The 15,499-nt window shown below is 44.5% G+C and overlaps 1 protein-coding gene across 1 annotated transcript in view; it reads left to right on the top strand.

The window, feature by feature from the left end:
• Positions 1-4,874: 4,874 nt before the first annotated feature.
• OSBPL2 (oxysterol binding protein like 2) overlaps positions 4,875-15,499 on the top strand; it is a 31,457-nt gene continuing 20,832 nt past the window's right edge. The window contains exons 1-2 of the mRNA XM_018559759.1: positions 4,875-5,011; positions 11,253-11,385. Of these exons, the coding sequence (XP_018415261.1) occupies positions 4,975-5,011; positions 11,253-11,385 (170 nt within the window). The 5' untranslated portion in view covers positions 4,875-4,974. The remainder of the gene's footprint in view (positions 5,012-11,252; positions 11,386-15,499) is intronic.

Here is a 15,499-nt window from a genome sequence, read left to right on the forward strand (position 1 = left end):
AGTTTCTTTTTTTTGCTGTAAACACGAAAGTGGCTGAATTCCGATTGCTGTGATTGAAGCTTAGCAGGAGAACGGCCATATTGACTGTAACGCCCCAAGACACAGGTGCCATATCAGTACCTCTGTGGGCAGGGAGAAGAGGGTTAAGCTTGCCATGGACCGCTACAATTTTGGCTGAAAAGCTCAACATAAATGGACTGAGCCGGGTGGCAAGTTATTGGCTGGACATTAACTGCATCCTATCAGATGCTGTCATTGTTTGGCAATGCCATTGTATCCAGACACCTGCGGGCACTGCGAATGTCTGCATACAGTAGTTAGCGGTGGGGATTCCTCCATCCATGTTGCTAACCCCAGTACGGGGGGTAAGCTGCACTACAAGAGCACTTTTTTTTTTTTTTTTAATCCCTTGAGTCCTCTTTAATGCTGCCATCCCCAGTAGCACATAACATTTCCTTTGTTCCGCCATCGCAATATATCTAGCACATTCTGACATGGAGGATCATGTGGCTCTCTCCATGTGACAGTGCTGGTCCAATCGCCAGCAATGTCACATAAAAGAGTCAGCAGCCCTATTTGACCTTTTAATTAACCTGTTGCTTTGATCCAAAGCTTTACTGAATGTCATTTAGCTTGCATCAAAAATGTTTTATTTTTTTAAAAATAAAATACTTGTTTTCTCCTTTTTATCACCTTCAGCCTCTTTGCAGCCGCTTCTCGTCTACATGCACTCCAGCGACGGCTGCCTGGCATTTCTCACGGCAGGTTTCATGATGGTGGCAACAGTGGACCATGCCAACGTAATGTACGTTGAAACGGCCACTTGTAGTCTCCCCCATTGGACCTTGTGACAGGGTGACAACACAGGACCACAATAAGTAGACAGAGATTGAGCATTGTCACCTTTAAAACAGGATGTTTCTGAAGAAGGACATTGACGACAGGATCACCAGGTATTATTTTAATGAATGCTGAAGATTTACTAATATTGAAATTGACATTAACAGGTTAAAGCTTCTATGAGACCTTAGTGATTGGGTTTACATCTACTTTAAACGTGACCCCTTGCAAACATTCAGCCCCGCCATTAACATTTCACAGCACAACATACTACAAGTGTTTGTGTATTTAATTCTGGCATAGACGCTCGTGTTTATCCCGGCAGCGATTACGCTGAGCTGGAAGCTCCCAGTTGTTCGTCTATAAATGGAAATCTTACCCCTGCTTAGTACCCGTCCACTGGGACGTACACAGTTTACATGCAAGCCTCGTTATCACTCCTTATTGCAGTTTTACAGTAGCCCGCGAGGCCGAGGGGCTGGTTGTCGGTGTGTTAGATCAGCAGTCGGCACACAGGGAAAGCAGAAAGCCTTATGTGAGATTAATACCCCGTGTTATTCCTAAATATGATGCAAAAGTTTGAGAAGAAGCTGTTTGCTTAATGCCTTTTGTTGTGGGGAAAATGTGCGCTCACGTGCAGAGGATTACCTACCTGTACCTCGGGCTAGAAGGATCGCTCTAAGATATTCCAAGCTGGCAGATGCAAGAGATGGTTTATTATTTTTATATCAAAATATTAGAGCAGATTATATTCATTGGCCGCAATAGAAGCTGAATTACTAAGGTCTCATAAAAGCTACAACATGTTATTGCCATTTGTATATAGTTTTAGATCTGCAAATACCTGGTGATCCTGCCATGAAGGTCCTTGTGCAGGTGCTTCCACTTATAGAGTAACGATGCTCCGTTCCTGTCTACCGATTGTGCTCCTGTGTTGTCACCCAATCACATAGACTTACAATGGAGGCTACAAGTGGCCATTTCAACACATTACGTAGGCATGGGCTGCTGATCGGGAAGCTGCCCCGAGAAATACCATGCAGCCATCGCTGGAGTGTATATAGAAAGGAAGTGGCTCTACGCGTACTAACCATATTTAGTTAGCAGGTCCACTTAGAGAAGAACTCTGGGTAAAGATTTGATTAACTCTTGCACTGTGGCTACCCGGCACTGCAAGGGTTAAGTGCTTGTTTTTGCCTAGGGTCAAAAATAAAAAAAAGTTATACTCATCCGATCTTCCAAGCCGGCTTGCTCGTAGCTTGCTTGCTCTGGAGCCTCTCTCCTCCTCCGTTGGAGTGGTCTAAGGTCCCGGAGTCATCATGTTCTATAGACAGTGTAAAGGGGATAAGGACGCCAAGAGACATACCATCACTGCAGCGGAGGAGACCACACACCCGGGCAAGCTCGGACGATCGGGTGAGTATAACTTTGTTATTATTGACCCTACGCAAAAATGAGCAGTTGACACTTGCAGTGCAGGGGGGAAGGGATTTAATAACCCTGTAAAAATAATTTATTTGAAATCATCCCTACATAGTTTAATGCAGAGGTAGCCAAAATTTGGCCCTCCAGCTGTGGTGAAACTACAAATCCCATGAGACATTGCAAGACTCTTGACATCCACAGGCGTGACTCCCAGAGGCAGATACAGGTATAATGCATCCCCTGATACCCTGCTCACCCTGTAAGAGCAAACGTTAGCCCTAAATAATGTATTGCAACTGCAGATCTACTGCTCTGGGCTTGTTATAGCGGCTGGCCTTGTGTCCAGGTGCCTAGCCATTTAGTCACATGGTCCTCTCTGATGGCAAGGATCACAATTCAGATTGAGTTCACATGAACAAGTACCTAAGCATTTGGTCACATGGTTCTCTCTGATGGCAAGGAGCACAATTCAGATTGAGTTCAAATGAACAAGTACCTAGGCATTTGGTCACATGGTCCTCTCTGATGGCAAGGAGCACAATTCAGATTGAGTTCACAGGAACAAGTTCCTAGGCATTTAATGATGCGGCTGGCCTCTCTGAGATCATGGATTTGTTGATCTGCATTGAGGGAAAGTATTTCATGTCTTCTTTAAACTTTTGAAACTTTCAGGAAGTGGAATAGGAAGCATAGCAGGGTTTGTTATGATGACAGGTCTACTTCAAGTCATTAAATTAGTCTGTTTCACTCTTTGTCGGAAGTTCTGGCACAGGCACCATAAAATGATGATTGTGCTGCATTAACAATTCCCATCCATTTGCCAGTCAGAAAGAAAAAAAGGTATTCTTTGTACTTCTCGGCCCCGGGGAAATCTGAATCTATTTTTCTGTTTTGTTTAACGTGTATTTTGGAGTTGTCATTCGTCCCTCTCCCTGGGGAAATTAAAATGGCTGCCCCATTAAGACAACACAGGTTGCCGCGGTAACAGCTGCTCACTTGGAAACTCTTGTAGGATGAAAAGTTGACAAAAAGTACGAATTTGTTATGTGAATGGAGGAGGAAAGAAACTCAGGAAAGGCAGTAAATCACCATAAAGTTAAAGAGCAACTCCCATTTGGATTAGAATGGATGTGTGTGCCGTTTACGATTGCCTTGCAAGCGGTTTTGTTACGTGATCGTATGGAAAAAAAGTCCTTCCCCTGACAGGGTGCTGCCACATCCAAGATCTGATATAAAAGTCAAATCCGATGATATCTGGAGTGATCATACTGATTGCCCCTCGGGATCCTTAGGAATTTACCCAGTCCAGCGCTTGCTGTGTTCGACAGGAATGAGCCCTGATGAAGGGGGACCCTGTGAACCTTGTGAACTCTCAAAACGCATTTGTATTTGCATGCTACAAGGGGTTGTACAATGAAAAATTCAGGTATTTCCCTGAACCGGGAGCCATAAGTGCTGTGTACAGCTACCCATAGAAACCAAAGGCTGTAGGTGGACACACGCATGCGTACGAACGTCCGCGGCAAGATACTTTTTCTTTACGCATGCTTATGTATTGGCATATACCCGCATGCAGCCATTGACTTTTGGGTGGCTGTACACAGCAGCTTTGGCAGAGAAATACGCCTTTTTTTTACTTTATACATTCCCAGGCGCCCCTGTGCATGACCCCTAACAGTGGGATCGCTAAACACACCGGTTTTACCTAATGTGTGGCACTATTCAGCCATTCTTGCTATGCTATTTCTTGGTTTATTACTATTGCATGGGTTGGCTTCCTTTCTGCACAGAGAGAGGTGCTGATGCTGATTCCCTGTCCAGTCGAGAGTCTGGAGGCAATGTAGGAAGCCTCATTGATGAAGCAGGATGATGAATTGCCTGATTAGAATCTACGTGTGTCATCTGTCAGGCCACACTGTGTAAAAAAAATAAATGTGTGTAAACCACAAGACTGGCTGTACACAATGACGAATCCTTTGGCAGGTAAAGCAGTGTCTATCAGTTTGATGGAGTTTTGCTTGAGAGAGAATAGGGGCACATGTGCACCGCAACGCCTCCGGGCAAGAATTGCAGCAGATCCCATTGACTTGCTGGAGGATAGGTTCATTTTTCCCATCATTCTCAGCGAGGTATCTGCCAGCTTGTGGCCACCCTCATGTTTAAACATTACCACATAGTTCCCTCTGAATTTTGATTTGTTCTTTCAGATGAGGATGTTTGAGTTTAAAGGAATCCTCGCCTTTATCTAGATTAGGAAGGGCCCTGCATACAAAGATTCATATTTCCGTTGGCGATCTAATCACACGTCTTGTTGGTTTGCTGTTTCTGCCTTGGGTAACTGTTTGGCAACAAGAAACTTCACCCAGACTTTACATAATCAGCAAGATTGATTAATCTGGTGAGGAAGGAACAACAGATAAGGATCTTAGCACTCTCATGCTTCAGCCCTTCTAGGCATCAGCAAGAACTTTTATCAAAACAATTTGGCAAAAATAAAAGGCGGCAAAATGGATGTTTGCAATGTGCTTGGATGAGTTCTGTGCGTGTATGAGAGTTCAAAAACTGAAAACGTAATTTTTTTTTTCTTTTATCTGTTAGCATCAGAGGGAATTCAGGCGGGCGCGGTCCTAGATAACACACAGCTGGATTGTGGAATCCCCGAGAAGATGCAGTGATTGTCCCGGTCAGAAGACAACCCAGCAGAGAAGGATGAACAGCGAGGAGGAGTTTTTTGATGCCGTTACAGGTAAGTGAGCAAGTTCCAGAAATATTTATATTTTTTGCCATACATGGCTGGAATTGTGGCCAATTTTATAGGAATTCAAGCAATGGGTGAATGAGGTGATATACTTACCTTTATTACTCACTCCTCAGACTTCCTCTGCGTCTGGTTGCTGTCCTCCGACATCATCCAGTAAAATCCAGGACCAGCATGGTCTTCCTGTGACCATTCCCCTGGGGTGTAGCCCTCTGATGTCATCCCATAAAATGCAGGACCAGCATGGTCTTCTGTAATCATTCCCCTGGTCTGCAGCCCTCTGATGTCATCCCATAAAATGCAGGACCAGCATGGTCTTCCTGTGACCATTCCCCTGGGGTGCAGGCCTCTGATGTCATCCCGTACAATGCAGGATCAGCATGGTCTTCCTGTGACCATTCCCCTGGGGTGCAGGCCTCTGGCGTCATCCCATAAAATGGTCCAAAAGAGGACCAGCATGGTCTTCTGTAATCATTCCCCTGGTCTGCAGCCCTCTGATGTCATCCCATAAAATGCAGGACCAGCATGGTCTTCCTGTGACAATTGCCCTGGGGTGTAGCCCTCTGGCATCATCCTGTAAAAACCAATACCAGCATGGTCTCCCTGTGACCATAAAATGCAGGACCAGCATGGTCTTCTGTAATCATTCCCCTGGTCTGCAGCCCTCTGATGTCATCCCATAAAATGCAGGACCAGCATGGTCTTCCTGTGACCATTCCCCTGGGGTGCAGCCCTCTGGCGTCATCCCATAAAATGCAGGGCCAGCATGGTCTTCCTGTGACCATTCCCCTGGGGTGCAGCCCTCTGGCGTCATCCCATAAAATGCAGGACCAGCATTGTCTTCTTGTGACCATTCCTCTGCGGTGCAGCCCTCTGGCGTCATCCCATAAAATGCAGGACCAGCATGGTCTTCCTCTGACCATTCCCCTGGGGTGCAGCCCTCTGGCGTCATCCCGTAAAATCCACTACCAGCATGGTCTTCCTGTTACCATTCCCCTGATCTGCAGCCCTCTGATGTCATCCCGTAAAATCCAGGACCAGCATGGTCTTCCTGTGACCATTCCCCTTGGGTGCAGGCCTCTGATGTCATCCCGTACAATGCAGGATCAGCATGGTCTTCCTGTGACCATTCCCCTGGGGTGCAGGCCTCTGGCATCATCCCGTACAATGCAGGATCAGCATGGTCTTCCCGTGACCATTCCCCTGGGGTGCAGGCCTCTGATGTCATCCCGTACAATGCAGGATCAGCATGGTCTTCCTGTGACCATTCCCCTGGGGTACAGGCCTCTGGTGTCATCCCGTACAATGCAGGATCAGCATTCTTGCTTTGTATGGGTGGACCCTGAGAGCCTGTTCTCATTTCCCAGCACTGGACAGCAAAGGAGAATGCCGGCTGCTGGAGAAGTAAGGAATAAGGCAAGTGGGATCACCTTATTGATAACCCCCAAGACCGTAAACCCTTGCAGTGGGGTAAATCTGTTATTTTTTCCCCAGAGTTCAGCTTTAAAGTGATATTAAACCTTCATATTTTTATTATTTTTATGATGAGGAGGCCCACTGTTACATGCCTTCACTATTCTTCTTCAAAGTTTTTTCTTTATTTCTCATCCTCTTTAAATGCATGTATAGATACACACAGCGTGCGCCAAGTCTTGCGCTCGGTATCCTTCCTCACAACCAGAAAGTTGGGGGAATGCCGCATATCTTACTGGGCCCAGCGGAGGTGACAAGCAACCACAAATAAGTGTTTGGGTTCACACAAGTAAGTGTTTTGGTAAGATTCTGAGCATTTTTTACCTTCATGCAGAGAATGCAGTAAGGTAAAAAAAAACACCTAGCATTTAGTACTACTTCATTTTTCCTTTTGGGTATAGTAGGAAGGGTTCGTATCCCTGTCAGATTTTCTGCCACCTATGTATATTGGGGAGATTTCCTTTTAAGTTTTTTTACGTTTAGATCTCTCTAAAGTGAGGGAAATCCATATTGGAAGCTCAATATTTTGGATTTTCGATCCTGGTGGCAATGGTCACCAGGATAAATAGAAAAAATTAATCCCCCCTAGCAAGGACACCATAAGTAAGTAAGAACCTGACAGATACTAACCCTTCCATACTCTAGCCAAATATTTTTTTTTAAACGTTTTAGGCTCAGATGCAGTTTGAAAAAAGTAAACTCATTATCTGCTGGGTTTTAAACAATACCTCACTTCTTACTTAGTCCTGAGATCTTCTGTATTTATCTGCTGAAATATAATTTTGCATCTCTTCAATAAATAATACATGATACCTTTTGGATACCTTTTCCTCATTGTTGCTAATCTCATGTCCCAGCTCATATTTCACCTTTCCGGCCCGCTTCTCCCTCCGTCAGAGTCTATATGAATTTGTAGATATTATCTATAGCATACCAAACACAGTCATCCCTTTACTTTAACAAGCTCTGAATATTAAGAGTACAGCACTCGTCAGGTCTTGTCAGCAAAATGCAAAAGAGGTAATAAATGAATAAGTAAACCGAATATTTAGCATCTGCCAAAAGAATTTCAAGCGCAAATCTCCGTGCCCGAATAATAATCTCATCACCTGGAAAACAAAGTGCGTTTCCAGAGACGACCGAAGAATTGTTAGAATTAATGCGTACTTTGGTGCAGCGTTGCCCCAGTAAGACCTTTTTTTTTGTTTTGGCTTTGGGTAATGGTACTTTTTTCTGCGTTGAGCTTTTTCCGAAGTTGGGCTGTTTTAATATTTTATTCCTTTATTTTGCAAGCTGTAAAATAGTTTCTACATTAATGCTCAGAGATCTTTGCCCTCAGGCATCAGAACCTGGTAGTACACTCCTAGGCAGCCAGTGGGGGCAGGAGCACTGGCATGAACTGCTAGGACCGCTTATTACAGGGAGGATAACCAGCAAGCAGGTGAGTTTTCTAAAGTAGACTTGAACACCAACAGCAGAAGCACTTTAAATCAACATGGTCATTCAAAAAAAATTGTAACTAAGCCATTGCTGCAATGAAAAGTTTTAATACACATCCCTACTGTTGTATGCACTGCCACTCCACTGTCTTCCAGGGATAATCTTACTAAAGAAACTTCAGCATTCATGACGCTTTTGGGTGGGTTTGATGTCTCTGCGGCATTCTGTGGTTCCTTCTGCCAGACCTACATCAGTACCATATCCTGGAGTGACGTAGGGGGGACAGTGGATGAAACCACAGAGCACAGCGGGGGATGTCGGCATCCCATGTTCTTGGAAGTGTCCAATGCAGAAGATTTTTCATTAAGCTTTTCGATGGCGTGGCAAGCGGTAATCGCTTCATTTTACTGGTTTTTTTTTTTAAATTTGCGACGGGTGCGATTTAGTAAACAGGAATTGGGCAATAAAAATGGCACAAAACAAAATATGTAGTAGGCCCCTCATATTATCTTAAGCTCAAGTGAAGGTCATTGCCTCATTTCAAACTGTAGATTTGGATTTGGTTACAAATTTATCCAATCATGCTGGGGCTGAACAAGAGAAATCATTAGATTCATCCATACACACTGGGGCTAAGAGCAATCATTAGATTCACCCATACACACGGGCTGAGAGGATTCATTAGGCTCACCCATACACACTGGGGCTGAACAAGAGAAATCATTAGGTTCACCCATACACATTGGGGCTGAGCAAGAGAAATCATGAGGTTCACCCATACACACTGGGGCTCAACGAGCGAAATCATGAGGTTCACCCATACACACTGGGGCTCAACGAGAGAAATCATTAGGTTCACCCATACACACTGGGGCTCAACGAGCGAAATCATTAGGTTCACCCATACACACTGGGGCTCAACGAGCGAAACCATTAGGTTCACCCATACACACTGCGGCTCAACGAGAGAGATCATTAGGTTCACCCATTCACACTGGCGCTCAACGAGAGAAATCATTAGGTTCACCCATACACACTGGGGCTCAACGAGGGAAATCATTAGGTTCACCCATCCACACTGGGGCTCAACGAGAGAAATCATTAGGTTCACCCATCCACACTGGGGCTGAATGAGCGAAATCATGAGGTTCACCCATCCACACTGGGGCTGAACGAGATAAATCATTAGGTTCACCCATCCACGCTGGGGCTGAACAAGAGAAATTAGATTCACCCATCCACGCTGGGGCTGAATAAGAGAAATCATTAAATTGAAGATGATGCAGGACAATGCCTACAATGTGGTCACAACACCCCCGCCCCATCCCCACACACACACACACACACACTCCAGCTGCTTCTGAATCCTGGGAGATTATGAAGACCCTTGAAGATACCTGAAGGGTGGTTGGATGGTTCCTGTTTATGCCCAAGACTGTATTATTACCTCTCTATCATATTATCTCTCCTATAATCCAGACTATACTGTTATCTCTGGTCAGTATACACTCTTCGTACCACTTGCACATTGACTGGAATTGTAAAGTCCATCTTTTGTCTCTGTACATCTTATCATAACAGTTTCAAATCTTAATTGGCACTAAAACGTTGAGTGCAACTTTGCCAGTCGACATAGATATTTGAGCATACAGTGCAGAATGCCTGATAGTAACCCTAGTATTTATGTCGCAGTAGAGGAAACAAACATTCCAGGAGGTCATACGGGAACAGGCTGTGTGGTACAGCTGTCTGCGAGCCGTGAATAATTCTTTGTCACACCGATACAAAACCAAACTTCTGCTTTACAGGGCAAAGCAACACTCTCACTTTACAAAGACCTTGTTGCTAGATCATTCATTTCAACAGCAATCTACCATAAGGTTATATGTGGATCTGGAGTGGATCCTCAGTCTGGGGTCCAGTGTGGGCTGCTCTGCTGTGGCAGAGCTCCATACATATGTGCATTGCTTGTACGGCTCCCTTGCGTGCCCTGTAGGAGTGCGGGGAGGCAGAATGTGCTGTCACCATGGCACCTCTATAGGACACGTGAGGGAGCTGTAAGCAATGCATGTATAGATGGAGCTCTCTCACAGCCATAGCCCCATCCCACCCCACCTCAAGCTGACATGCTCCGCCATTGGGAGGCTGAGGAGCCTCTCAACTAGAAAAGTGGAAGACTTGCGGCAACCCATTGAAAACAGGGTCGTGACCCACTTTTGGGTCACAACCCACCAGTTGAGAACCAAGGCTCAATAGCATTCCCCTTCATTTCTTCCCCAGTAGCTACATAATGAGGAGTTGTAGAGGAGCTGGCCCAGCAAGGACATTCATTGGATGGAGACAGCTATAACGTGGGGAGGGGGCTGTGCTAGGCAATTGACTATTCAATTTTTCTAGTAGGTTTAAAGGCACATTGCAAGTGACTGAAAATCATTTACGGGGGAAAAAAACACTTCAAGTAAGCATTTAAATACTTTTTGTGTGTTTACGTAAAAGGGAAGGCCAGAACTAGAAGCCAATGAGGCTCTGTGGCCGCGCACATGTAACAGGAGGAGAGACCCGGGTGACTTTATCAGTACACTGCATATCAACAAACAGCAGAGCAGTGGCCCTCGGATCTCGTTAAATATCGATCTGCGAGGAGCAAGGGTGGAATCATTTAGGTTGGGGAGGGGGCACAAATAATAAGTTTGCTTTCTCTAAAACGGCCCTTATTCTATAACTAATAGGAAAAAAGTTTTGTCTCCTATTTGATTAGCGAATGTGTGAGTCACCAGGCTGTCTAAATAGAACAACAAATCCTTTGGCAGGTAAAGCAGTTCCCATGTATATATTACTGTGGTGTATTCAGCTTTAATACTGCTACCATGGTTTGCAGGCAGTTAGATTGTATTTGGCATGCAGAACATGTTTGGCTGCATACAAATATAAATATCATTTATAACAAAGTTAAATGACAGAGTGGCATGTGTGGCAATCCATATATGTAATTTTTTTGTAATTCTTGCCAAGTGTGCAGCTGTGTGACCATATTATATCTTTAAATTGTACAGTATTCCTGCATGTCAAGCTGACATTGCCAAAGCCTTATCATAATCACTGCAGAAGGAATGTCGTACCTGTAAAAAATCATCAGACAACGCGTAAAGTCTGGACTTTAACTGTGGTGTGCCAGAACACGGTGTCACTTCTTCTTGCACAATATCTTCAAGGCTTGTGAAACCAAAAAAATAAAACACAAATAATAGGCTGTCCTTCTGCTTCAGCAGAGTTCAGTGACACCCGCACGTCACACTTTCCATCCTCTCCCCAACAGGCACAGACTCTGACAATTCCTCTGCAGAGTTTGCCGACACTAACCAGCGGCTCGCCGACATGACCCTCACCAACCAAAGCATGACGCCCGACGAGGAGGGAAGCCTCCAGGAGAATGGAGTGAAGAAACACAGGTGACTTTTTATTTCATTTATAAGTAATAGAGGAGTGAAGATCCTGTGTGTGTGTGTGTGATGTGTCATTGATAATAGGACATGGAATGCTTTTTTCTGTCTAGAACTTCTGTCTGTAACTCAGCCTACTGAATTGCTAGAGAACGGTAGATTGCATAAAGAATAACTTTATCCTTTCTCTACCCCTTTATATTCTGCAGCAAAACAATCAGTTCTGTCCTAATGTGGGTATAGGCTGTTAAAGTTTCTATTGTCCACCCAAAGTGACAGTTCAGATATAGATGGTAGGTGGTGGGCTGAGAAATCCTGCAGTGAAATTTCATTGCCATAATTTCTGTCCACTTGGGAGTCTTTGCTGACAACTCAGCTCAGGGATGGTGGGAGCTCCTCAAAATGGGCACAGCAGGTGTACAGACCTAGGAACTCAGCACAGGGATGGAGGGAGACCATCATAATGGGCACAGCCGTATTAGAGACTTAGGAACTCAGCACCGGGATGGTGAAAGTCCTTCATAATGGGCACAGGTGTACTCACCCGGGAACTCAGCACTGGGATGGTGGGAGTCCTTCATGGAACTCAGCACAGGGATGGTAGTAACCCCTCATAATGGGCACAGTAGATGTGCAGACTCTGGAACTTAGTGCGGGGTTGGTGACAACCACTCATAATGGGCACAGCAGTTAGGCAGACTCAGAAACTCCGCACAGAGATCTCACTAATCAAATACACAAGAGAAAATGTTGCATGCTTTAACTCGACACATCTACCAAAGAATGAAATGTCAGATTTGGGGGGAATTGCAAAGACCTTGACAGCCACAGGCATGACTCCCAGAGGCAGATCCATGATGGAATTTGTGGTTTCACTCCAGCTAAAGTGCCGGGGTTGCCTAACCCTGCTCTAAAGTGTACATGTATGAATTTTAAAACTGGTAAACTTCTACTAAAACTGAAGACTAGAAATGACGAGAGGTATTAGTACAAACTGAAGTCAAAGTTTTACTGTATGCAAACACCTGGAGGTACTTGCAAACACTTGGTTTGTAGAGCACCCTGGGAGCCCAGAAAGTTGGGTCACTCCATGGATGAATTCCCCCCCCCCAACCAGCAGTCCTTGTTGTTGGTCCATATATATGATGGGTGGCTTCATTCCAGTGGGGAGTCTGTGAGGTGTGAGGAGGTGCTTTGAAGCAGAGTTTTAGGGTGTAAATTTGCAATTTGCACAAAAGAGGAGTGGAGGTCCTGGGGTCCTCTGCAAGCTTATTGAGTGTGATGTCAGCTTCAGGGATCTGCCCTTTTAGCCTTTGTGGTGGTATACCAGGTGACACACAGGTTAGACCGGTGGACAAACCAGTTGTGTCTGTTTTACGAGTGCTAACGTATACTGTAAATTGAGTTGTTCACTGCCCTGGAGGACTCTCTAATATCTTTACTACATTCCTTCACACAGTCTAGGGTCAGTTTTGGTAGAAGCCACAGTTTGTGGTTGCAGTTTGCATTGTGGAAGACATTGTAGCACCCAGGGGAAGCTTACACTAACATGAGGAACAGTACAACCATTAAGGTCGCCGTAAACTGTATGAAAATAACTGAAAAGCCCACCTCTAAAGTACTGTAAGGTGCAGCATTCCCTTCATATAACAGAAGGAATTTGCATATCCTCACTTCCAGCACAAAACCCAAAAACAAGGAGCTCAGTGTCTGCATATGAGTAAGCGGGCAGATTCATGCAAATCATTCTTTTTTTGCCCCCTTTAGCCATCTGGGCTTCCAGAACTGCTGGAGTTTAGCACAGATATAGCCATAAGTGTACCGAGCCAGTATTACCAACTTGCATGTAGCTATTTCAGGCTTCTTGGCCCTTCCCAGGGCAAGATATGGCTTTATGGTGTAGGGCTGTCAGAGACTGAGCTCCTTATTATGGGGTTTTGTGCTTGAAGTTAGGACACGTAAATGCTGTGTGTTAAAGCTGTATATTACAGTACTTTAGAGATGGGTTCAGGTTGAATAGCCTCAATGCAAGGTTGTGCTGTTCCTCCAGACTCACAAGGCCTACGCCATAAAGCCAGTACAGTAATTTTTTGCACTTATGACTGTTGGCTCCATGCTTGTTTTAGTGGGCTGTGCACCGAGTTCTGCTAATCCACTGAAACCTATACACCTGGGGTGCTGAACCTCGGCACTCTAGCTGTGGTGAATCTAAAATTCCTATCGTGCTTCTAGGTGTTTTGCCTGGGACTGTCACAGTAGTTCCATATCAGCTGGAGTGGCAAAGATTGCCTACCCCTGCTATAGAAGGACTGCAATAATCTATTTAAAAGGGAAATGATTGGTGATGTCACTTAGTGCCACAGTGGAGTTCAGGGCTTGTAGAGATTACAGCTGGGAAAATACCTAGATATTAGTCCCTGTGTTTTATAGCCATGCAGATATGACTAAAGAGCTGTTTATTTCACAACCGCCTACCTTTATGAACAATAAGGCGTCATTCATTAAATGGTGCTTATTCTGAAGTGTAGTTTACCTGTAGTAGCCAAAATTCATCACCTCCTGGTTGGAGTTTCTTGTGATTTGGTTGCTGTGGGTTTTTCTCCTTCAGAATTAGGACTTTTAGTTAGATATATTTTGGAAGTTGAATGTTTTTCCCATGTGCAAGTTATTTTTCTGAACCATTAATCTGTCAGGTTAGACCTTTAGCATGCAGGTAAAAGGTTATGCCAGTGTAGTATTTTCCCCGTCTATGTGACTGAAGGCCTTCAACCTGACCTTTCATGTCTCCCTTTTCTGCTGACGTGGCAGTGTTTAGGAGTGGACACCGTGTACTTGTGTATTTTACATGGGATTCCCTCCAAAGAACACTCTCCCTCCCTGTATGTCATAATCACAGTCAAGGTCTATCTACAGGCAAAACTTTTTTTAAAGTTATTAGTTGGGGTGGTGAGCGGTTAGAGCGCTTGTCGTGTGTGGGAGAATTACTCTCTCCATTCGTCTGGGTCTCCGCTGTAAGGTCTGTCAGAATATTATCACTGTATATGTCTTCCTGTCCCAGTGACAACAGCACCCCTTAATTATTTGTTACTCTAAAATGGACGGGAAGTGATGTAGTATATCCCCAACAGCAATAAAAACTTAACGTTTGTATTTCTCTTCCCATGCCTATCCAAAACTATGAAAAAACTATAGCTTTGTCTCGGTTGGCCTTTCAGTAAACACAATCACGATCTCTTTTTTCTCGATTCTTGGGCATAGAAAAGCAGAAATATAAATCTACCAGGTTTAAAGGATAAAAGATAACCGAAACAAGTTAAGTAAAAGTTGAATCTTTAAAGGAACCTCTCAGGATGGATATACGAAAGCTGCCACTGTGGATTTGTTTATGAAGGTCTAGGCTTGATGTCCCCGCGTTCTATAATCCTGTAGGGTTGTGGACAGTTTAAATCTTGTTTATCAGTTGTGCAACATGCTTGTTATAAAGCAATGAGGGTACAGTAGAGGGTCTCAGAGTCTACAATCCATGGAGGAAGGTTACAGAAGTCAGCTGCACCATGTCAGTATAGTTTGAGTGCGTAATAAATATTTTTTTCTCTGCTTCTTGAGTTACACCATTTTAGTTCTTAAAGTCATTTCTATATAGAATTAAAACTTGCACTGATGTGCCGGCCCTGCAGGTAGATGAAACATTCGTGGTCTGCATTTGGAATATAAGTGATACCTATTATTACTACCCTTAAACTTCAAACTTCCCGCTTTCGATGGCAGCTATCACAATACAGGTGTGCCCCTGCATCATTTTTATAAAGTATACATATAACTAGGGATGCACCGATACCAGTTTTTCGGTATCGAGTACCGATATTTTTTTTTCAGTACTCACCGACATGAGTATCAATACCTGTGGACCGATTATCAGGAAGTTGGGTAGCGAGTCATGACCCCGGCCCGCTTCCTGATTGCCTGGGAAGCCGGTGTTCTATAGAAAGAACACCGGATTCACTTGCCGAGGCTGCCTGGCTTCCTGACCAATCTGGAAGCTGGGTGGCAGGCCGTTCGGCTTCCTAATTGGTCAGGAAGCCAGGCTGCCTAGCAACAAGTGAAGCTGGCTTCCTAGCCAGTC

The sequence above is a fragment of the Nanorana parkeri genome, unplaced genomic scaffold (genome assembly GCF_000935625.1).
Source record: "Nanorana parkeri isolate BGI_ZX_2015 unplaced genomic scaffold, ASM93562v1 scaffold17, whole genome shotgun sequence".
In the NCBI taxonomy this organism is placed as follows: domain Eukaryota; kingdom Metazoa; phylum Chordata; class Amphibia; order Anura; family Dicroglossidae; genus Nanorana; species Nanorana parkeri.